This window comes from Myxine glutinosa, chromosome 4, assembly GCF_964187855.1.
Source record: "Myxine glutinosa chromosome 4, kmMyxGlut1.1, whole genome shotgun sequence".
NCBI classification, from domain to species: domain Eukaryota; kingdom Metazoa; phylum Chordata; class Myxini; order Myxiniformes; family Myxinidae; genus Myxine; species Myxine glutinosa.
Window position 1 is genome coordinate 10,163,615 of NC_136264.1, and position 25,324 is coordinate 10,188,938.

Below are 25,324 nucleotides of genomic sequence, written 5' to 3' on the forward strand. Positions count from 1 at the left end.
AATACAATCCTACCTTGACTAAGGTATTTCATTACCTACCACCCACAAACGTAACAGTATTTTTAAAATCATGTTTCAGGAATCACTTGGACATGTAATTACTGTATTTTGCTCTCACAGTTATTTCAGGGTTTTTAATTTGCAGACATATTTTACATTGTTGTATGATATATTTTTACATTGCTTGTGATTGGTTATAATTACAGCACGAAATACGTATCGCCCAATGAAAATGTGCGTTTTTCAAGACTTGATTCGCTTCCCAGTACTCGTCGGAAGCACGTGACCCGAGTTCGGTTCCTGGTCAGCGTCGGGAGCACGTGACCTGAGTTCGGTTCCCAGTACTTGTTGGGAGCACGTAACCCAAGTTCGGTTCCCAGTACGCGTCAGGAGCACGTGGCCCGAGTTCGGTTCCCAGTACTCGTTGTGAGCACATGACCCGAGTTTGGTTCCCGGTCCGCGTCGGGAGCATGTGACCCGAGTTTGCTTCCCAGTACTCGTCGGGAGCACATGACCAGAGTTCGATTCCCGGTCCGCGCCAGGAGCATGTGGCCCGAGTTTGGTTCCCAGTACACGTTGGGAGCACGTGACCCGAGTTCGGTTCCCGGTCCGCGTCGGGAGCACGTGACCCGAGTTCGGTTCCTGGTCCTCGTCGGGAGCACGAGCCACGAGACCCGAGTTCGGTTCCCAGTACTCGTTGGGAGCACATGACCCGAGTTCAGTTCCCGGTCCACGTCGGGAGCACGTGACCCGAGTTTGGTTCCCGGTCCGCGCCGGGAGCACGTGACCCGAGTTCGGTTCCTGGACCCTGGTCCACCGTCGGGAGCACGTGACCAGAGTTCAGTTCCCAGTACGCGTCGGGAGCACGTGACCCGAGTTCGGTTCCTGGTCCACCGTCGGGAGCACGTGACCAGAGTTCAGTTCCCAGTACGCGTCGGGAGCACGTGACCCGAGTTCGGTTCTCAGTACTCGTCGCGCCCGGTCCGCTTCGTGAGTACATGCCGGCGTGCTGTGCGTCGTAGGCCATTTTGTGGCAAAAGGAAGCAGGAACTTAAAGAGAAAATATGTAAAACAAAGACAACGCTGGGAAATGTTTTAAAATTCAACCATTGCTCCCCGCACTCGGATTAACGAACAAGTGAACGACTCACTCATTCCTTCCCGCTTATTTTCTGTAAGATAGTCATCGGTCACCACAACTACCGTGCGAAGCAGCCGTATGCATCGTGGTGACCGCCATCATCATAAACGTCGTCCTCGTAATCCCTATCACCATAATCATCCTCATCCTCACCCTCCTTCCGGCCCTCACCCTCCCCTTCCTCCTCTCTCTCTTTCTCTGTCTCCTTCGATCGGACCCCTCCCCTCCTCCGCCTCCATCTCGTTCCGTCACTCGCTGCCCTTTCTCCCGGACTGCTTCGACGCTGCCGTTCGAGGGCATTCCCGCGTGGATCCGCTGCACGCACGAGCACGGCGGCACGAGGTGGTGCCATGGCGCGATGCCGTACTGGGGGTAACCGTGAGGCGCGTGCGCGGGACGGACGCCGAGCTACGGCGCGTGCGCGAGACGCGGAAGCGCCAGAACCCCACGGGCCCGAGCCTCACCTACCTCCCTCCCCAATGTCTCTCCTCCGATATCTAATGTCTGTCCCCCATTGTCCATTTGGTCTTCGTGTAAAGATTGGTGGTTTAACATGGAGATGTTTTTATTACAGATTCGTACATCGACCGTTACAGCCACAGGCAGTCAGTCCATTTTGGCTCGTGGTAGTGACTTGGGCCTGTTAAGAGACGTGTGTCTGCCTCCTCTGTCTTTATCTCTTCAGTCTCTGTCTGCCCGGTGTTAGTCTTACTCTCTGTGTCTGCTTGTCTCTATGTCTGCTCGTCTCACTGTCTGCGTATCTATATCTGCTTGTATCTGTCTGCCTTGTATTGTATCCATATAATGTCTGCTTGTATCTATATAATGTCTGCTTGTATCTATTTACATCTGCTGCTATGTATTTGTCTGTTTCTGTCTGTCTTTCGGTTTATATATGTGTCTACTATTTATCTGTGTGCTTGTATCTCATGTCTGTCTGTCTGTCTGTCTGTCTAAATAACTATGTCTGCTCCTGTCTATATGTGTCTGCTCGTCTATCTGTCTTTGTCTGTTTGCTTATCTGTGTCTGCTCCTATCTATATGTGTCTGGTTGTATCTGTGTCTACTCCTGTCTATATGTGTCTGCTTGTATCTGTGTCTACTCCTGTGTATGTGTGGCTGCTTGTACCTGTGTCTGCTCCTGTGTATATGTGTGTGCTTGTATCTCCGTCTGCTTGTCTATGTGTCTGCTCGTCTCTGTTTCTGTCTATATGTGTCTGCTATATATCTGTGTGCTTGTATCTCATGTCTGTCTGTCTATCTATCTATGTCTGCTCCTGTCTATATGTGTCTGCTTGTATCTGTGTCTGCTTCTGTCTCTATGTGTCTGCTTGTATCTGTGTCTGCTCCTGTCTATATGTGTCTGCTTGCATCTGTGTCTACTCCTGTGTTTATGTGTCTGTGTCTGCTCCTGTGTATATATGTGTGCTTGTATCTCCGTCTGCTTGTCTATGTGTCTGCTCGTCTCTGTTTCTGTCTATATGTGTCTGCTATCTATATGTGTGCATCTATCTCATGTCTGTCTGTCTATATATCTATGTCTGCTCCTGTCTATGTGTGTCTGCTCGTCGATCTGTCTTTCTTTGCTTATCTGTGTCTGCTCCTGTGTATCTGTGTCTGCTCCTATCTATATGTGTCTGCTTGTATCTGTGTTTACTCCTGTGTATATGTGTCTGCTCGTCTCTGTGTCTGCTCGTCTCTATGTCTGCTCGTCTCACTGTCTGTGTATCTATATCTGTTTGTATCTGTCTGCGTCTGCTTTTATCTATATAATGTCTGCTTGTATCTATATAGTGTCTGCTTCTATCTATATAATGTCTGCTTGTATCTATTTACATCTGCTGCTATGTATTTGTCTGTTTCTGTCTGTCTTTCGGTTTATATATGTGTCTATTATTTATCTGTGTGCTTGTATCTCATGTCTGTCTGTATGTCTAACTATGTCTGCTGCTGTTTATATGTGTCTGCCTGTCTATCTGTCTTTGTCTGTTTGCTTATCTGTGTCTGCTCCTATCTATATGTGTCTGGTTGTATCTGTGTCTACTCCTGTCTATATGTGTCTGCTCCTGTCTATATGTGTCTGCTTGTTTCTGTGTCTGCTGTTTCTGTGTCTACTCCTGTGTATATGTGTCTGATTGTATCTGTGTTTGCTCCTGTGTATATGTGTGTGTTTGTATCTCCGTCTGCTTGTGTCTTTGTGTCTGCTTGTATCTGTGTCTGGTCCTGTCTATATGTGTCCGCTTGTATCTGTGTCTGCTTCTGTCTCTATGTGTCTGCTTGTATCTGTGTCTGCTCCTGTATATATATGTGTCTGCTTGTATCTGTGTCTGCTCCTGTATATATGTGTCTGCTTGTATCTGTGTCTGCTCCTGTCTTCATGTGTTTGCTTGTATCTGTGTCTGCTCCTGTCTATATGTGTCTGCTTGTATCTGTGTCTGCTCCTGTCTTCATGTGTTTGCTTGTATCTGTGCCTGCTTTTGTCTATATCTGTTCACTTGTCTGGTGTCTGCTTCTGTCTGTGTGTCTGCTCATCTATATGTCTGTTTGGCTGTGTGCTTCTCTGCATCTGCTGGTTTTTTATCTATGCATGCTTCTGTCTATCTGTGTCTGCTTGTCTGTCTGTGTGTCTGACTGTGTGCGTGACTGACTGTCATTCTATGTTTGTGTCTCTTCCCCCCATTTAATGTATTTTATGAGCTACAAATGTACGACAAGGAATTTACAATCACGCATTAATTTTATCCTTTCTTTAATTCATTTCCTTATTTATTATCAGCGATTATCGCGATTTTAACTGATTCCTTCTTTCTGTTTCTTCTGTTTCTGTTTCTTCTGAAATGATTCTGTGGGTTTTTATTTATTTTTCTGCCAATAACATTGTTTGTGTGTTTGTTGTCCTGGCTTTCCTGTTATTTTGCAGGAAGTGTGTGTGCGCTGTTCATTTCTTGGTAGTCACCAATATGGTGATTCGGCGCACATTGCCATTTGGTGATTTCACCTTTCTTGAGCTTGTATTCTGTCCATAATTTTAAATGATGTACACCTTGGATGTCTCTACCATGGCATCGTACCTTCCTTGTCACCTAGGTATCTGTTCCCCGATACACCAAGCGATCAGCAGGCACTTTGGCACCTTTTAAATTGATCACCTGGGCCCACGGTGTCGAGGTTGTTGCCTTCAATGCCAATGAACCTTTTCTTCTTTTTTTTTTACTTGCAAAATCGAAGATTTTTCAAGCATATTGGTCGGTTCCGTTTGTGGTTCTGTCTGTTTGTCTGTTTGTCTGTCTGTTTGTCTGTTTGTCTGTCTGTTTGTCTGTTTGTCTGTCTGTTTGTCTGTTTGTTTGTCACCGGCCTACAGGTCACAATTTTCAACCGATCTTCACGAAACTTCACCAAGTGGTAGAGTTGGTCAAAAGCAAGAAGCCTATTGTTTTTGGGGTCAATAGGTCAAAAGGTCAACATAGGCCAAAGGTCACCAACTTTGCTAAATTTCTAAAATCCTCAATTTTCATCCAATTGAATTGAAATTTTAAGAGGACTTGCATATCTGGTCACTGAATTCAACCACCAAGTATTTTTGAGGTCAACATAGGCCAAATTTCTAAAATCCTCAACTTTCATCCAATTGAATTGAAATTTTAAGAGGACTTGCATATCTGGTCACTGAATTCAACCACCAAGTATTTTTGAGGTCAACATAGGCCAAATTTCTAAAATCCTCAACTTTCATCCAATTGACTTGAAATTTGAAGAGCACTTGCATATCTGGTCACTGAATTCAACCACAAATTATATTTTAGGTGAACGTACGCCAAAAGGTCAACATAGGCCGAATTTCAAAAATCGCCAATTTTCATTTGATTGACTTGGACCTCTAAGAGGATTTACATATATGGTCACTGAATTCAACCACCAACTATTTTTGAGGTCAACATAGGCCAAAAGGTCAACATAGGCCAAGTTTTTAAAATCCTACATTTTCATCCAATTGACTTGAAAATTGGACAGCATTTGTACATCGAGTCACTAAATAGGGGAACTAACTATTTTTAAGATCAAAAGATCAAAGTTCAATTAAATGTCAACCTTACAAAATCATCATTTTTCACCTGAAAAATCGTCACTTTTCTTCCTGTTGACCCGAGCTTTGATCAAGATTGTCAATTTTAAACTTGATGAAATGGATTTTTTTTTCTTGGGGGCAGGGGGCAGATTTTACAAGTATCGTGCTCCGCATGACGTCTTCTTGTTTGTTTGTTCGTCTGTTTATTTGTCCGCACAGAATAAATATGATTTTCTCTGCAACCGTTGGTCCGATTGACAGGAAATTTTCACAATAGGTACAACTCCACCTCTGGAATTTTAATGATAATTATGACGTCATAGGTCACGTGGTTCGGCCGCCATCTTGGAAAAACCGAAAGATTTTGCACCTCTATCTCCGAAAGCCCTGAATAGAAAAAATTGAGACATGGCTCATTGTAAAGAACTCTCCATGGGGAATAAAATGTCAATGATGATGTCATAGGTGCCTCCATTATGATATCATAATTCGACAAGTACAAAACTTCATCCGATTAAGATGAAATTTCTTGAGCATAATCTAGGAATAAATTAGTTTAGAAAAAATAAATTGATGACGTCATCGGTCACGTGGTTCGGCCGCCATATTTGTTTTAACACAAAAGCCTTAAAAACCACTGAAAATACATCCTGGCGAGGGGTTGCAATCTCCGATTGCTCTTTTTCTTGTTGCTTTTGCAAATGGTCGCATTTCCTGCACCTGTACAATGGGTAACTACACCAGTAGCATTAACTTGTACTTTGTTGCATTGAAGATCCCATTGAGTGAGTAGCTGCAACTTGCATCTATTGATGTTTAATCTGCTTCAACCGAGATTGCACCTTCTCAAATTATTGATTGCATACAAACATCGATGTATAATTATCTGTACAGCCACATGTGCCCTGTCAAAACCCGTCAAAAAGTTTGAATATTAGCCCGTCCCCCACGCAGCGAGAGATGGGGTTTTGCAATCGTGTGAGTGCGTACGTGCATGTGCATTGTGCACCCGTCCATGCACTCCATTACTTTTTTTTTTACCATTTGTGGTTTTGGCATCAACTTTTAAAAAAACTTTTATTTCTAAGAATATGGAGAAAATAATTAAAAATTGGATCAAATCTGCTGCAACGCGTCAAGCAAGAGACAATTATTGTACCACTACCATGTATGTGTCAGATGACGCACAGAATATCATTGAATATTTTTTTACACTGAACTTGTTGTTGAGGCAAACTTTGAAAAGCAGAATGGTATATTTAAGTCGGGCGTGCACGTGTGAGTCATCTGCTGCGCAACTTGGATATAATTATAGTGATAAATTTACAATTTGTCGACTGTTGAGGTAAACTGGGGAGTTGGGGCCATCAAATGTTTCGCAAAGTTATTCAGAGAATTCTGCAGGATTGCTTCAGCTTACTGACTTCCTGGTTCAGTCCTTACTGACTTCCTGGTTACTCCCCAAGGCAGTGTTCTGGGCCCTGTGCTTTTTCTGGTCTTCATCAATGATCTCTCTGACTCTCTTGAAAATCCTCTCTATCTCTTTGCTGATGACTCCACTCTCTGCCGCTCCATTCCTCATCCCTCAGATCGGCAGTCTGCAGCCTCCTCACTCTCTGCGCAGACCTGGACAAAATCACAGACTGGGCAAACAAGTGCAACATGTCTTTCAATCCTGACAAATCTCACACTCTTACGATGTCTCTCCGAAAAGACCGACTGGACAACCCTCCCATCTACTTTCTGAATAATCCTCTCCAAGAAGTTCTGTCACTCAAGCTTTTGGGTCTCACTATCTGCCATGATCTTTCCTGGGAAAACCACATTTCCAAGCTGGCCTCCAAAGCCAGTCGCCGACTGGGCATCCTCCGTCGTGCGAAGTCCTTCCTTGGCACACCTGAGCTCCTCACCACATACAAGGCTTTCATCTGCAGCTCAATGGAGTACTGCTCTCCCCTCTGGGCTGGTGCTCCTGCCTCACACCTAGCTCGTCTTCACGCTGTTGAAACCAAAGCGTTCAGAATCATTGGAATCTCCCGCGATGACGCTATCTCCGAGGGCCTTTCACTTACTCACCGCAGGCAGGTTGGTGGTCTTTCCGTCTTCTACCGACTCCTCTCCGGCCTTGCTCCCCCAGCTCTCTCTGGGCTCTGTCCCCCAAATATTCCTACAGGTCGCACAAGATCTGCCAGCAACCCTCTTATGGTTAAACTGCCAAAATCAAGACTCTCTGCTCACCTTCACTCCTTCATTCCTTTTTTCTCCCGCCTCTGGAACAAACTCCCTCACTCTCTTCAATCCCACTCCTCCCTCCAGGTCTTTAAAACGGCTGTGCACCACCATCTCTTATCTTCCCCAATCCAAAACCTTGATCTTTTCTACCTCCGCTAATTTCACCCCAAATCCACTTTTTGTCCCCCGTCGCTCAGCGGAGCGAAAGGGAGACAATGGCTTTCCCCTCCGTCCGTGTGTCCGTCCGTGCGGGCGTGCGGCGGGCGTGCGTGCGTAAGCGAAGGACCGCATTCGAATTTGGTGTGTGGGTGCAACCCACGTCAAAATCCAAGATGGCCGCCGCCATGTATGTCTGATGCCATGTATGTCTGAACCTTGTAACCTGCATATCTTGAAAAATAAGCGAAGTACCAACTTCTAATCTGGTGTGTGGGTGTATCTAGGCATAAGGAAGAACGCTATTGAAAATTGGGTCGCCACGTCAAAATCCAAGATGGCCGCCACCATATATATGTCTGAAACTTGTGAGCGAAATATCTTGAAAAATAAGCGAAGTACCAAATTCTAATCTGGTGTGTGGGTGTATCTCGGCATAAGGACGAACGCTATTGAAAATTGGGTCGCCACGTCAAAATCCAAGATGGCCGCCACCATATATATATGTCTGAACCTTGTGAGCGAAATATCTTGAAAAATAAGCGAAGTACTAACTTCTAATCTGGTGTGTGGGTGTATCTCGGCATAAGGAAGAACGCTATTGAAAATTGGGTCGCCACGTCAAAATCCAAGATGGCCGCCTCCATGTTTGTCTGACCCTTGTGAGCGAAATATTATATCATAGCATGTTTTCTGCGTGTTCCACTTTGTCAACTCACATCACTTCCCCGACGGGGGACCTAGGCGTAACGCTTGTTTGAGGTGACTTTTGACTTCTTTCCTGGAAGTCCTTGGTGTCCTTGCGTTTTATACCTATCTTGCCTCCCCCCAGGCCCTCTCCCTCCCACACATCTCCTGATGTCCCTGCTCTCAAATGTTGTGTTTGTGTGCTTCCTCCCCTTCTCTCCCCATCTTGTCGACCGCTCCCCTTTTTATATACTTTGTTTGCTTGTTTGTTTGATTTGTTTGTTTGATAAATGTTAGCTCTTTCACGAGCCTCGAATCTGTATACAAAAATTTTTTTTCTTTAAATGGCCATCTGGACCGTCAGCTGGGAACCTGTCCATCATCGAGGTTTCGACCCTCAATCCCAGAAACTCTCTGAACTGTGGGTCCACACCTTATTTGTATCTGAGAGTCATCCCATTTGGTGCAGAGAGATAAAGATGTATTAGAGAAGATAGAATGTAGTGGATTTACACTCGTACAAATAAACAACTTAATGGGTGATGCCAAAATAAACCATCAATTGTAGAGATATCTGAATAATTAATTTAACTTACTCGCTCAGCGAGCTCAGCTCAGCGAGTTAACTTACTCGCTACATCTCTGCCAAATTTAGAGACAATAATTAATTTAACTTACTGATCTGATGTAATGGCTACCTGGATCATCGTAGTTATTGGTCGACATCTGAAGAATTCCTTCAGCTTTCTGAATGTCTGACTTAGAGACGGTAGTTTTCCTCGATTGAGGAACAAGGACAAAATTCACAGACTCTGTAACTCGAAACGGAAAACTGAATTTGATGCAGAAAAAAAACAGAATGTAGTAAATTGCAAAAAAAAAAAAAAGTCAAGATTTAATAGGTGGAATTACAAATACAATATTCACTAAATTGTCTGGCATTGTGTGTGCGATTATCTGCAGACTTAAATCCCACGGTGTAATAATGAAAGCAGTAGAAACTAGAACGGCACTCAGTAGAGAGCATACCTCTGCCAGGAGTAGACCAGAAAATCACAATACAGAATCACATTTCATCAAAATCATCCATCCACAACTTTTAGAGATATCCTGCTTTGTATCGTTTTTGGCCCTATCTGCCAATGGTGAAGAATCACTTAAAAAATTATACTAGCCGGATCCGGATCCAGATCTTCACCAAAATTGAATCGATTCTTGTCACACACACACAACCTGTCCACCAAGTTTCGTCCAAATCCAACCATAACTTTTTGAGATATCCTGCTATATGTAGGTTTTAGCCCTTTCACTCAATGGTGAAGAATTACTTAAAAATTAAATAATTCTCATATCCGACTCCATATTCAGATCTTCACCAAAATCGAATTGATTCTTCCTTGTCAGACAAACAACTGGTCCACCAAGTTTTGTCCCAATTCGTTCACAACTTTTTGAGATATCCTGCTATACACTACTCACAATAAGTTAGGGATATTGTGGGAGTGAGTTAATTTTTTTTATAGGGGTTAGGGTTATGGTATTTAAATGAAGAATGCTGTGTTTTTTCACACTCATTAATAACCATAGAATTAGGACCAACAACGTTTTTCAACATAATTAATATACAAAATCAACCACACCGAAGAACCTGCCAATATCCCTAACTTATTGTGAGTCGTGTATATCGTTTTTGGCCCTATTTCCCAATGGTGAAGAATCACTTAAGGAAATTCTACTAGCCGGATTCGAATCCCGGATCTTCACCAAAATCTAATAATTTCGTCCTTGTCACATGCGCTACATCTCTGCCAAATTTCGTCTGAATCCGTCCACAACTTTTTGAGATATCTTGTTCACAAACAAACAGACAGACAAACAGACAGACAGGGGTGAAAACATAACCTCCATCCACCTTTGGTGGCGGAAGTAATAAATGCAATTCGCAATTTGATGCATCTGGGAACCTGTCTACAGGTTGTAATTTTACTTAATTTCTCCAGTTGATTTTTAAATTTAATTTCCACAGCGCGTATACCCGGAGTGCGAGCACAGTCGATGTTCCGCTCACGTCAATCGCGGCTGCTTCCGACAAGCATCACTATGAATAATAATAATAGCGTAAGGACTCGACTTTGTTATCCCTTTTACGCCGCACCCAGTGACCCGATGCCCACGGCACTAATGGATTTACGATCTACGAACCGCACTCTTTGTTTATCACGTACAGCCATACTCGAAAAATCTGAATTAGCCGACGTTGGGGCCCTAAAGCATCCGATTAACTGCTGATACGACGCCATCTTATGACGCCATCGTATTGACGTCTGCTGGGCAAAAGCGAAGCAAGCCGTCTGCTGATTGGACAGGCAAAGGCGAAAGCAAGCCGTCCACTGAGTGGACAATCCAGAGCATGCATTTGTGCCGGTGTCGGCGATCGTTGTTCATATACACACTCTTCATTCTCATCTTTCTTCCTAACTCTTACTCGGACAAGCAAATCCCCTATGCCATCCATAATGGTACACTCTATCCATACACCACATCCTCCCTTCCGTGGATGTTCCACGGGTTTCGGCTAGTCACTATGAATCTCTGTCTCGGTTGAATGAATGAATGAATGATCGTTTTAAGGCCATTTTCCCCGCAAGAGCGGGGGTTAGCCTTGCGGGCCCCATGACAATCATAGTTCCCTGTTTGAGGCGATGTTTTTATGGCCGGATGCCCTTCCTGACGCCAACCCTTGGTCGCCTCTTACGATGCGCAGGGATACGGTGTACCTATTCTAAATCCGGGTACACACCGTGATCATTCATCCCAGCAAGCTGGTACTCAATTTGCCGACCTCGGAAGGATGACAGGCTGAGTCAACCCCCCTGGCGTTAATTCAGCGATCAGCCGGGATTCGAACCCAGGATCCTAGGATCCCAAGCCGGCACCCTAACCGCTAAGCCAACACCAGGCTTAGTCTCGGTAAGTCTCGGTTGCTAGCCCTAAATACTGAATAAAAATCCGTCGAACAATTCTTGGAGAGCACTGTCGGTGAAATTCCACTTGGAAGCCATCCCACTTTGTTGAAAAGAAAACGGTGAAAATATTCCCTGGAAATACGTTAGCTGGAGAAATCAAAATGTCGGACACCGTGTGCATCTTTATGGAAACTTATTTTTTTCATTGTGAAAACTCGTTGAAATGCAGATGAAATTGCCAAAAAGGATTATCAGAAACATCAAAAACACATCTGAAACTAGAACAACACACGGTAGAGCACACACAGGCTGAACAGTTCATGTTTTGTATCCCACTGATAGGCTGGATCTGCATTCGGACATGATCCAAAATGGAATCAAATTTCAAATAGTTTGAACCCAAATCAGTCACCAAGTTTTGTCATAATCCATGCGCAACTTTTTGAAATATGTTGAATATCGTTTTTGTTCCTATCGTTCAGTTGTGAAGAATCACTTACAAGTTTTACTTTAAAATTCTCGGATCCGGATCCCGATCTTCACCAAAATGTAATCGACTCGTCCTTGGAACGCACCCAACCTGTCCACTACGTTTCATCTGAATCCATCCATTATCTTGGGATATCTTGCTCACACACCTCCAATCAGGGGTGAAAACATAACCTCCGCGCACCATCGGTGGCGGAGGTAACAAAATGAAAACTCTCATGAAGCCACATAGTAGAATATCTGTAGAAATTGCTTTGTCAATGAAAATTTATTGACCAATCAAAGTTGACCATCTTCAACCACTCATGATAGAAAACCTATTGAAACGTACGTGGGAAGCAAGGCCAACCCCCTGGTGTATTTATGTCAAGGTACATACTACCACGTCACCGTACATCCTTTATGGATGAGCAGACATTTATATGTTATTGAAAAAGAATTGAGTTGAGTACCACGTCCCACGGATCCGATTTTCACATTTTTCCCAGCTGTGTTTCATCATGTTATTTTCATCTTATTATGCCCCATGTTTCCATGCCACCCTGGTGGAAAAATGCACCACCCAGGGGTGTCGTGGAGGATTTGACGGGCAGAGACTTGAGGAAAATTGTAATTTTCCTTCAATGCAAGGCACATATGAATGCCTTTTTGCCATTATAACCACCTCTAGAGGCCATTTTTCCCCGCAAAGCGGGGGTTGGCCTTTTTCGGGAACCGTGGTTGTTGTTGTTTTTCGGTCCCCTTTTTTTGAAGCAATGTTTTACGGCCGGATGCCCTTCCTGACGCCAACCCTTTTTGCCGCCTTTAACGACAAACAGGGAATTACCAGTGAACTGGTACTCAATTTGCCGACCTCGGAAGGATGACAGGCTGAGTCAACCCCCCTGGCGTTAATTCAGCGATTGACCGGGATTCGAACCCAGGATCCTAGGATCCTAAGCCGGCACCCTAGCCGCTAGCCCAACACCAACAACTTTTTGCCATTGATAACACAAAATGGAATTTCTTTTCTGAAATGGAATTTTGGGGTTTTTTTGTAAACTGAAAAGGTACTTTATTAAAACGGAAAATCATTGGCTTCACTGATTCAAAGGCTATTGAGATCAGCTGGGAAGCATCCATCATGGAGGTTTTGGACCTTTGATCCCAGAACCTCTTCAAATGGCAGGTCCACAACCAGAGTTGAAGGTTATGCAATCAGGGAGAGAGAGGGAAATATGTGGAGGTAGAGTGGGATAGATTGAGAAAACTGTATTTGATCTTTTTTTTTCCAGTAAATTAAACGACAGGTACTGAGAGAAAAAAAGAAAGAAAAAAAAGAAGCGAGATGTAAATCTGGTGATTATGGAGCAGCACAGACTAATTGAACCGTGGTTCAATGGAACTGCTAACAACAAAGCTCCATTCATTCCTCATAGTATGTATAATGTATATACCACATGTACATACAAGTCTGGGAAACTAGGCCCAAATTCGTCGTGTCTGTGCCCTGGTGTTGGGCTAGCGGCTAGGGTGCCGGCTTAGGATCCAAGGATCCTGGGTTCGAATCCCGGTCGATTGCTGAATTAACGCCAGGGGGGTTGACTCAGCCTGTCATCCTTCCGAGGTCGGCGAATTGAGTACCAGTTCACTGGTAATTCCCTGTTTGTCGTTAAAGGCGGCAAAAAGGGTTGGCGTCAGGAAGGGCATCCGGCCGTAAAACATTGCTTCAAAAAGGGGACCGAAAAACAACAACAACCACGGTTCCCGAAAAAGGCCAACCCCCACTTTGCGGGGAAAAATGGCCTCTAAAGGTGTTTGTTTTTTTGTGCCCGAATACGAGCGGCTTTCCATTTGGCTGGCGTTCCAGCATTTGGGTATTTATTTGTTTTTTTGGGGGTATTTCTGGCTTTGAATGCAATTTTTCCATTGTTTAATGGTATTTTTTTTACCAAACACACACTTTTGGCCTAGCTAAGGCAGTAAATACATAACCCTCAACTGTTGCCACAGAGTAAACTGTGACATATTTCTAACAGTTATCATTCTAGCTTCTTCCTCCATTGGAAGTGAATCACCGAGGGATTGGGAGGTCGCATGTGGCTGTCCAGTATGGATCAACGTTAAACTAGAAGGCCCGTGGGCTAACAGTTGTTGATGGGCATTAATGATGCCACAGTGTATTTTGCGAAAAGTGGGCGAGTTATCGCTGGCACACTGAACAAATTTCAAATTTCACCCTAAGCTGTGGATAGCAACCGGTCTGGTGTTTTTGGGTAATCCTCGACACCGAATTGCACTGCTTGCGATGCCTGACTGTTGTTGCTGTGTGGGACGTGGTGCCGACACTATAAATATATTTACACTTCCTGCTGTTCACATGTCACGTGTGAACGGCCATCTTCGAGTGCAAAGGGCAATCCAATACAGTTCAACATACCAAATTCTGGGTTGACTTCCGTTTTCCGGTCCGGTCGTGAGAGGACGCTGGCGTCGTTTGCTCGCCGCTTCTCTGACTGGACCATTGTCCGTGTCTTGCTTTCCTGGTGGTCGTGGCGGATTTATGGCCATTGAGTCTTCCTCTGCGCGGTCCCGGCTCTGCTCTGCTGCTCCGGGCTTCACCTGCTCGGCTCCATCGCTGTTTCCTCGGGCCCACTCCCGTTGGTTGTGTCGATTGTTTCGCCTCCTCACCCTTGGCCGCGTGCTCGCTTTGCCTTCGCTCCTGCTGGCATGGCTCTGCGGTACTCTGCCGCAAGACTTCTCCTGCTTAAAACCCGCTCCACCCCATCATGCATCTCTGCAATCAGATCGAATGGACTCCTGCGTCGACCCAGGTACATTCACCGTGGCTCCGGTCGTAAGTTTGTTTATTTACAATCAGGTCACTCCATCCCCATCCTCTGGTCGGCTCAGCGCACTCCCACTCATCGTCCCAACACACCTGGTCACAACAACGCACAAAATCGCACCTCCTGTCTGCGAACCCTGGCCAAATCACCTGGATTCATACCCGCCGTACAAAACAACATCAAGCTCACCCTGTTCAATACCCGGTCCCTCAACAACAAATGCCTCATCCTGAACGACTACATCCTGGAAAATAAACTGGACTTTCTCTGTCTCACTGAGACCTGGCAACAACCACTGGACTACTACACGCTCAACCTCACCACACCCAATGGATATTCTTACATCAATAAACCACGCTCGGAGGGCCGAGGTGGTGGAATTGCCGTTATTCACCGACAAGACATCAAGACCAACCTCATCTCCATCTCATCTGCTCCATCATTTGAACACCTGGCTTTTAAACTCTCTGGTCACACACAGTCAGTCATGGCTGTTGTCTACCGCCCTCCCAAACCACACCCATCATTCCTGTCTGACTTCTCCTACTTTCTGACCCAGCTATGTTCCCTCTCCCCCTCAATCCTCCTCCTTGGTGATTTCAATATCCACATGGACTCCACTGACTCCACGCTAACCACTGACTTCACTGATTTACTCACCTGCTTTAACCTCACTCAACATGTCAACTTTCCTACCCATAACCGTGGTCACATTTTGGACCTTGTCTGCTCTACTGGACTAATTTTGCACCATCTCTCTGGCTCCGACCTCACTCTCTCTGACCACCTAGCCATCACTCTGACCATCAACATCCCCACCCCAGCACCAAGGCATTATCGCACTATCAACTTCCGTAAGCTAAACGCTTTTTCACCTGCCTCATTCTCATCGACCCTCTCTGAAAAAATGTCCACTTCTCCCTTCGTTGACCTCCACACCCCTTCTGACCTCACTGACTACTACAACCACACTCTCTCTTCCTGCCTTGACCAAATTGCGCCTATAAAAACCAAAACAGTTTCTTTCACCCATTCTGCTCCCTGGTTTACCCCTGAGCTCCGCCTAATGAAAACTCGTGCTCGCCAACTTGAAAGACTCCGCAATAAAACAGGTCTCACAGTTCACTCCCAGGCCTACAAGGACCACATACAACACTATAAAGATGCCCTCTCCCGCGCCCGCTCCGCCTACTACTCTCAAATTATCCACTCTGGCTCCGGAAACCCAAAAGCACTCTTCTCTACAATAAACAAACTCCTCAGCCCCCTGAACACCACCACCCAGTCATTCACAATAGACAACTGCATCTCCTTCCTTTCATTCTTCCAACGCAAAATTGAAAACATCTACAACAGCTTGACCACCGCCGCACCCGCTCCCCCTCAAACCACCTGCCCCCCCTTATCCTGCCATCCCCTGTCTCAATTCTCCCCAGTCTCCCCTACTGACCTCTCTGAACTCCTCATCGGAATGAAAACTGCCACCTGCACTCTTGACCCCATCCCCTCCAGCTTTGTCAAGGCCTCCCTTCCTGCTCTTTCTCCACTTATCATTGCAACAATAAACTCCTCCCTGTCTACAGGCATCGTCCCACCATCCCTCAAAATTGCTGCTGTTACCCCCATTCTGAAAAAACCTGGACTAAACCCTGACACCCTAAATAACTTCAGACCCATCTCCAACCTACCCTTTCTGTCAAAGGTTTTGGAACGCGCTGTAGCCACTCAACTCAAGCATCACCTCTCTGCCAATAACCTGTATGAAACATTCCAATCCGGATTCCGGTCCAACCACAGTACTGAAACTGCTCTCCTCAAAATCACCAACGACCTTCTCCTCTCCTCTGATGCTGGCAACCTCAACATTCTCATCCTCCTCGACCTCAGCGCTGCCTTTGACACCATCGATCACACCATCCTCCTCACCCGACTTGAAACCACCTTTAACATTACCGGCACTGCCCTCTCTTGGATTAAATCATACCTCTCTGACAGACGTCAGTTCATCTCCATCAATAACTGCAAATCCCCCACTGCTCCCCTCCCCCAAGGTGTCCCCCAAGGTTCAGTTCTTGGCCCCCTCCTCTTTATCCTTTACCTGTCCCCCCTCGGTCACTTAATCCGCCGTCATGGTCTCCAATTCCACTGCTTCGCCGATGACATCCAGCTTTTCATCTCCACCAAGTCCATCTCCACCGCCACCCACTCTATCCTGACAAACTGCATCACTGAAATAAAATCCTGGCTTCAAATCAACTTCCTCAAACTTAACTGTGATAAATCTGAAATAATCATCATTGGCCCAAAAACGCTCACCAAGTCCACCCATAACTTTGCCCTCAACATCGACGGTTTCCCAGTGTCCACCTCCCCTCACATCCGGAATCTTGGCATCATCTTTGACCAAACCCTCTCCTTCGACAAATACACTAAACAGATCACAAAGACAGCCTTCTTCCACCTGAAAAACATCGCCCGTCTCCGTCCATCCCTCTCCTCTGTGGCTGCAGAAACCCTCATCCACGCCTTCATCACTTCCCGTCTGGACTACTGCAATAGCCTCCTTTATGGTTCACCCTCAACAATCACCAATAAACTCCAATACATTCAGAACTCCGCTGCCCGTCTACTCACCCATTCCCGGACCCGTGACCACATCACCCCCGTCCTTTACAAGCTTCACTGGCTCCCCATCTCCCAGAGAATCCAGTACAAAATCCTCCTCTTGACCTACAAAGCCCTCCATAACCTGGCCCCATCCTACCTGGCTGACCTCCTCTCCAGACACACTCCCACCCGCAACCTCCGCTCTGCTGGTACCAACCTCCTGACCCCCCCCATCCGGACCAAATTTAGATCCTGGGGGGACAGGGCCTTCTCCATCGCTGCTCCCACCCTCTGGAACTCGCTACCTCACACCATCAGAGACTCCTCCTCACTCACCACATTCAAAACATCACTCAAGACCCACCTGTTCAACACTGCATTCAACATTTAACCCACAGCATCTAACCCCTGACTATCTCCTCTCCTTCTCCCTCCTTTGTGCTTTGAATATTTCCCTATTGATTCTTCTTTTTTTGCAATTGTCTTTATGTTTTGCTATGCGTTATGTTTTGCACTCTGTCAAAGCGTCTTTGGGCTTCCTGAAAAGCGCTATATAAAATAAATGCATTATTATTATTATTATTATTGTTCCTTGTGAAAAATAACGATTAAATGTAACTTTAAAAAAAATTAAACCAAACTCTATTTGTGATCTATTCTACTTTGTCTAATTCGGCCCTAAAAACTTCACTTCTGCATGTTTTCACAGTTTGCACCACTTTCTGTGTATGATCCTGAGTTCCCTGATATGCATCTTTCGCCGTGACATGACACTTGCATATCAATCTATAAAAACCCAGGTACTGATGGCTATGGCCAATGTGATGGTAAAGTAAATAAAGGAAAACTAGTCCATGAAGGCTAGTATTGGGGCTGGTAAAGTAAAACTGCTCGGGCCTACTGCGGAATCCTGGATGATTCTAAAAAAACGTTAAAGATCCCACCATATACACAACAGCTCAGCACAAAAAGATCAAAGGAAAGAGCAAGGGCAGGAAGACTGAAGAAATATGTGAGCTGTCAAGCAAGCTTTAAAATGGTAGTTATTGACTTGTAAGGTCTAAGAGTGCCAATACTCTTCAGTGAGCATCAGGGCAATCACAAGGTGTGAACACTGCTGGCTAAACACCAACTCTGGACAGGTCACCACTCAGGGTGATAATGGTTAGGGCAGGAATTTACAACTTGGCCCGAATTGTGGCACAAAATGGCTTACTCTTGCAAAACATGCGGTGGGATCTTTAGCGTCCACTAGCAATTTTGGGTAGGATAATTTATTTTCCTGCCTGGCCTAGTTAGCTCATCCTGCACAGTGGTCCTTGCTGTGAAGAGGTTTCCTTGTTTCATTACTGCCAGTTTTTCCTCTTCTCTTTGTAGCCCTTCACATATAGTGGGTTCCTATCCTTGTTTAGGGCGAATTTCAATAATTAAAAAATGCTTTGTTGATGGAATACATTAACGTCCCCAAAAATGGCTTATTCAATAACAGTTTAGAGTTTGTTTGTTTGGGAGTTAATCCAAGACAATGACGTGACATTTGGGGTAAAATACAAAATGGGATTTAACAGGAGAGACTGTGTAAAGACATGGGGGGGGGGGGGGGGGGACACAATGAAAAAACAAATCTGGTTTGGTTGTGATGTGGAATCCTTGCTGATCCCGAAAACATTTTTATTGGTTTAAGCTTTGACGATTATTTTGGCTAATCTGCCACTCAATTGGTTCATGTTCGTCCATCTGTCTGTCTGTCTACAAATGTTGGTGTATGCTCGAGAAACAACCTATTTAAATTGAATGTTGACTTTTCAACACGAATCGGAACATGAATCGGAAAACAAACATGCAGTTTAACAGCACTTTGTCTCTAAATTCATCCTGATCGCACATGCGTAGAGAGGAGGAGTCAGATAATTTACTCTGTCTGTCAAACAAAATGAAAATCATTACAAACAGGAAACTTACTGTTTTTAAGACATTATAAAGGACACAAACAACAGTCACGAAAAGTTATTGTAATGTGTTAAATAAGTTGTGTAAAAGACACTGGGTAAAACGGCGGTAAATTCCAGAATTAATTATTTATTTGACTTTTAAAATCTTTATTTTATTTCAATTTAATTATATACTTGAATCGTATAGTATGGAACATAAATCACCCTTCTTGTCACTTTCAAAACCTTTCAATTTAGCAGTACGTAGATATGTTGTTGTTGTGCTGCCCCGGTCAGTTATGGTTGAACAGATCAGCGGCATGGAAGTAGGCCATCAATCTCACAGGAGCGACCCAGAGATCCCTCACATCCATGATGTTGACGTCGCTCCTGGACATGTTAAATAGGGCGGTGTATACGACTGCGTCAGAATTGCTAAACTTCCAGAATTTTAAAAAACTATTGTTACGGAATCCGGACGACGGCGCTCCCCTTACCAAGGGGGGTTAACCCCTTGTCTTGTATACTGGCCGTCACCGATCCTGGGGGTATGACGTCATGCCCGGTCAGCGCTGAATAGGGTATTAGGCCTATCCTTCCTATGACCTAAGTACCAGCGCCTCCCGGTACGCAAGGAAACACTCCCGCCCGTGCCGCAGTGTAATTGATGGATTGCGCTGAGCGAAGCGAACTGCGGCGCGAGCCGTTTAACAATGACTAAACCCGATTGCGAAGCGTTGGCCGAAATCGCACCACAGGAACTCAATGGGGAAATCGCCAAAGCGATCGGACGAGAAAGAAACCAAACGGGTAAGAAATAACAGGGATTTATTCACTACTATACAAGACTAAAGACGAGGAAGAACGAAGGTAATTTACAGAAGACACAGTGCAAGCTTATACAGGCTTAACTTATTCCCAAAGGACAACACAAACAGACTCACACGAATGGGGAATTGCAGGCAGGAACGAATGGAGGGATGAGAAGGTTCAGGTGGGACAGCAGAACGGCCGGGCCGGGAGCGAGCAGCCGCGGACTCTCCACACCGCCGGGCGGCTCGCAGCAGCGCGTCGGAGCTTGACGTGGCAGGGCTGGTTGAAACAACGTCTCCCTTACTCGTACTCCCGCAGGTTGCGCGTCTCTCTTCACAGAACTCAAGCGCCTTCCTTCAAGAAACTGCCTTCATGCTCCCTCGCTCATCCGCCCACTCTCCTTGCTCGTCTCCCTTTTGGGGTTTTCGCGCCACGGGTTTTATCCCCCCCCCCCCCCCCCCCCCCCCCCCGTGGAACTTGCACGAACATGCTCGATCGTTCTTTCTCCACCCTCTCAAGCCATGGCCACTCACTCCTGGTTGGTCGATCGGGGCTGGCTGACTCCTCCTTCGATGACGAGGGCTCTCTGGCTCCACCTTTGATGACGAGGTGGGGGCCACGCCCTTCTTCTCCGAGATGGAGCACATGGGCAATGGTGGCTTGGGGCAAATTAAACGAGCCAACCCAAAGGGGGCAGCGAACGCTGCTTCATTCGCACTTTTAGGAGGCCATGGGGATACCGGATGGGATCCTATCTTATTTGATTTGATGCAACGCAGATTCAACTATTGGAAATACATGGCCTTAACTGAAACACAGAATAATGAAATAACTACGAAAGGCCCTATGATTTGCTACGTGTTGCAATGTGGACTAACTAAGGTGCGATTATTTCAATGAACAGCCAATTAAGGGGAAATGTACACAGGGGTTATTTATAAGGAAATTTACTACTAAATTGACAAAGTGAAGGTTCTAAAAACGGCAACACTATTTTTATTTAATATCTTGTCTTTTTTTTTTTCTTTCTTTTTTTTGTATACAAGATCGAGGCTCATGAAAGAGCTAACATTAATCACACAAAAAGTCAAACCGACACATAAAACACAAAAATAAGGGGAGCGGTAGACAAGATGGGGAGAGAGGGGGACGGACACAATCGCAACATTTGAGAGCAGGGACATCGGGAGAAATGTGGGAAGTGGGGGGCTTGGGGGGAGGAGGGAGAGGTATAAAACACATGAACACTGCAAGGACTTCCAGGAAAGAAGTTGGAATTTCAAAAAAAGTGTATCTGAGGTGAATTAGCAGGGGTAGAAAAGATCAAGGTTTTGGATGGGGGAAGATAAGAGATGGTGGTTAACAGCTGTTTTAAAGACCTGGAGGGAGGAGTGGGATTGAAGGGAGTGGGGGAGTTTGTTCCAGAGGCGGGAGAAAAGGGGAATGAAAGAGTGAAGGTGAGCAGAGGGCCTAGATTTTGGCAGTTTAACCATAAGAGGGTTGCAGGTAGATCTTGTGCGACCTGAAGGAATATTGGGGGGACAGAGCACAGAGAGAGCTGGGGGGGGCAAGGCCAGAGAGGAGTCGGTAGAAGACAGAAAGACCACCAACCTCCCTGCAGTGAGTGAGTGAAAGGCCCTCGGAGTTAGCTTCATCGCAGGAGATTCCAATGATTCTGAAAGCTTTGGTTTCAACAGCGTGAAGCCGAGCTTGGTGTGAGGCAGGAGCACCAGCCCAGAGGGGAGAGCAGTATTCCATTGAGCTGTGCATGAAAGCCTTGTATGTGGTGAGGAGCTCAGGTGTGCCAAGGAAGGACTTCGCACGACGGAGGATGCCCAGTCAGCGACTGGCTTTGGAGGCAACTGAACTGAAGTCTTATTAAACTGAAGTGTAAACTTAAACACTGCGTGGGATATCATGTTCTATGAACTCTCTAGTTTCTTATAGATAGTGCTTCAAGAGTCCGTGGAATTTTCCCAATATTGACTTATCGGTTGGGTTCCTTTGAGGACGTTGTCTGACTGCACTCTCTTCTCCTGCATTTATTTAGGCAACCGTTTCACTTTGAACCACTGCATGCACTTCTTTGAGCAAACCTTAATCTTGCTTGATTTTTTCTCTCATAAATGTTTAGTAATGAAATAATGAGCAAGTTTATACAAGTTCTATTCCTGTCTAAATCAGCTATGATCCTTCACTCTCCCCACTGGTGCAGGCGAGGTAGCTGTTTGTGATGGATTCACAATCTGAGGAGCTGGGTGTAATTAACGGCCATCATGAAGGAGATAGAGATATCCAAGAAGACCACCTGGCAGGATACAGCGGTCACGCCGTCCTGGAGGCTGACGATTCCACAGGATCTTCGGCTGATGACGACGCAGCGTTTGATGACTCAGACATCCTCATTTCGACTGTTGGTGATGATGTCACAGCACATCTGGCCTCAGCAGGTAATTTATCTTCATGTTAGTATGTTTTGCATTTGGAAAATCAAATAGGAGGTAATCTTACTATAATTCTGTGTATCCGTTCGAAGGTACCGCAAAAACGGCTGAACCGATCGCAACGATATTTTGGGTGGGTAATCCTAGGACCCCCTGGAGTAAAATAGGCCATATTGTTTTTCCAATTTTTCCATGTTTTCCAGTTTTCCAGTTTTTCCAAACACGATTGAATAATATTTACCGATATTAACAGTGATGTGGCTTTTGTTGAAATTCTACGTACCAGGAGAGAGTAGATCGTCGCCTGACGAACTCTTCCTACATAAACGTGTGGCTCCAAAGTAACACGGCAGCGTGTGCAAAGCGACTGAGATACAGGTGTAGCGGCCGCTTCCGTGTTACAGATTCGGCGCGCACTCTTCACACATAAACTTGCGACTGAGAAAGACGTGCAGCGGCCGCTTCTGTTTTGCAGAATTCAATCTTTTTTCAAAATGGGCGCCATGTACTGTTTAGATTTTGATTATTTGCGTGTGATATGATTCAATGGATGTTTATATGAATCGTTTAAAATAAAAAAAATCCTTCAATTTCCGATATTTTGCCTTTTCATTTGGGCTTCCCAATTGAAGCCCCACCCATAGGGCAGGTACCGTTGCTAGTATCTTTAAATGTAACTTCTGGGGATGTTCAGGCTGCCCTCATAATGTGAGGATGAAACATCTTCAAACAGTTTCCAGGTAAGCAAAAAGACTTCTCTAATGTCTCTGCTTCTCGATTCCACCACCCAGCACAAGGTAAATGATGGAAGGTTATTCTTGGTGTTTAACAAATTGTTCTGTAATTTACTTGCTTTTCATCAGCTGTGAGCTATTGAAGTTTACATTAGTAGTGGTCTCGTTGGTTTAGATTGTAGTTTGTTATTTGAGTTTGTTGGGAGCAGGACCTGTGGGTATGGCAGCTGCTGCCGCCGTGGCCAGTGGGAAGAAAAGAAAACGTCCTCACATCTTCGAGTCGAACCCATCAATCCGGAAAAGGCAACAGACACGACTGTTGCGAAAGCTGCGAAACATCATTGACGAGTATGCAACACGGGTCGGCCAGCAAGCAATAGTGCTGTGCGTATCGCCATGCAAGCCAAACCCAATCTATAAGGTCTTCGGCTCTGCACCATTGGAAAGTGTGGTACGTAGTTTTGTGCTTACAATAAGAGGAAAACCATATTGTTTGACTTGTCCTCTAAGTTGTGTACGTGTCCTCTAAGTGGTACAAGTATTATTTTTGAAAATAAGCACAGATATTGAAAACGTAACGACAACAAGAAAATTCCTTTGGAATAAATCTTTTCTCTTTGTTGTTTAAGAAAACGTTTTTGCCTGATGGCTGTGAAGATCACCATAAGCCGTAACGTCTTTGGGGACTTGAGTCCTGTTGACCCAGTTTATGAGGATGCAGCTTTTCGTATACAGAGTCAAGGTTCCTGGAAGAACTAGGAACACTGAACGGATCAGGATGAAACATAACAAAAGGAACAGTAGAGAGAGAGAGAGAGAGAGGGAGGTGGTGGGACACCAACAGCAGAGTTCAAGGACAAAATCGAGGCAGACTTGGACACCCATGGATTTGGGGAGGAATGAGTGGCAGGGGAGGATTCATAGGTTGTACAATGTGGATACAGAAGAAAAACTCGCAGGGAGGAAGAACTGGAAATTTGGAAGGAGGAGGCATTGGGGGGAAGTGGGGTATGTTAACAAGGGCAGAAAATATGTTTTTGGATTGGGAATGATCTGAGATGGTGGTTAACCCTGAGGATCTTCAAGACAGATGTTCACCACCAGCTTGTATGACTGCAGATTAAGAATGTTGCGGAGATGTGATGTGTAATTACGGGACGTGAGAATTTGAGCATTGCCAGTTTTTATTTACCAATGTGCTTGAAAGCTTTGAAGTTCATAGCATTGCATAGCAGGGAGATAGTTTTGGTGAGATGGTGATATTGACGCCTAGTCGAGAAAATTCTGAGTAAACACACCTCTAAGAGGCCAAACTCTGAGGACGCTCCTCTGTGCAAATCATGTACACAAGACGAGTCTGATTCACTCAACTCGAGACCAGTCGACCTTCTCCCCATCATAAGCAAAGTGATGGAATCGATCATTGCTGCAGACCTCAGGCATTATCTTTTCTCCAACACTCTTCTCTTTGATCATCAGTTCGGTTTTGGGCCTGGCTATTCTACCATGGATGTGTTACGTATTTTACACATCAATAGGTGGATGCACGTAATTTAAACGAGAGATCAAGATCGTCTCTCTGGACATCACTCGAGTTTTCAATACATTTTGTTATTCTGATGTCATTGTCTCGAAATCTCACTCTTGGGGGACTGTTGTCTCGCAAGCCAGCTTCTTGGGTCGATTATTGTCCGACATCAATGACCTCTCTGCTTCCCTGGATAATCCTCTGTGCAATTTTGCGAATGATTCTACGCTGAAGTCCACTACTCCACACTTCTGGAGGTGATTGAGTCCGATGCTCTCCATGTTATTAGCACACCTCGGCAGAGGGCGGACACCAACTGCAGAAAGGTTGGATGAATCTCATTTTTTAAATCACTTCATTTCTGGCCTTGTTCCTCCATACCCTCTCATTACTCAGTGCTCCTCCAGCCGTACCAGTTCACTTGCATTCTTTCAACACGCTACACCTGGTTACCCTCCCTAATTGTAATCTGCATGCTCATCTCCATTCCTTTGTCCCTCTATTCTCTTGTCTGTGGAACTGATTCTCTTTGACTGGTCTTGTGCCCCTCCCTCCAGTCCTTCAAAAGTGCTGCCCATTGTCGCATCGTGATTCTGCCCATACCCCAGCCCTCTCCTACACTCGCTGCCTTCCTCCACCTTGCTGCCCCTCTCATTTCTGCCAATCACCTCCTGATATGCGGTCTTTCTCTGCCTGTTCTCC

At 45.3% G+C, this 25,324-nt stretch overlaps 1 protein-coding gene across 9 annotated transcripts in view; it reads left to right on the forward strand.

Moving 5' to 3' along the window:
• The first annotated feature begins 785 nt into the window (after positions 1 to 785).
• Positions 786 to 25,324, forward strand: part of NRF1 (nuclear respiratory factor 1) — a 53,466-nt gene continuing 28,927 nt past the window's right edge. Inside the window, exons 1-3 of one of the 9 annotated variants that reach the window (XM_078775437.1) lie at positions 786 to 990; positions 22,132 to 22,366; positions 23,304 to 23,545. In XM_078775437.1, the coding sequence (XP_078631563.1) occupies positions 22,150 to 22,366; positions 23,304 to 23,545 (459 nt within the window). In that variant the 5' untranslated portion in view covers positions 786 to 990; positions 22,132 to 22,149. Of the gene's footprint in view, positions 991 to 1,325; positions 1,525 to 1,546; positions 1,747 to 20,507; positions 20,526 to 21,403; positions 22,367 to 23,303; positions 23,546 to 25,324 lie in introns of those variants that run through there. The other 8 variants (XM_078775432.1, XM_078775430.1, XM_078775431.1 and 5 more) reach the window with 8 other exon arrangements.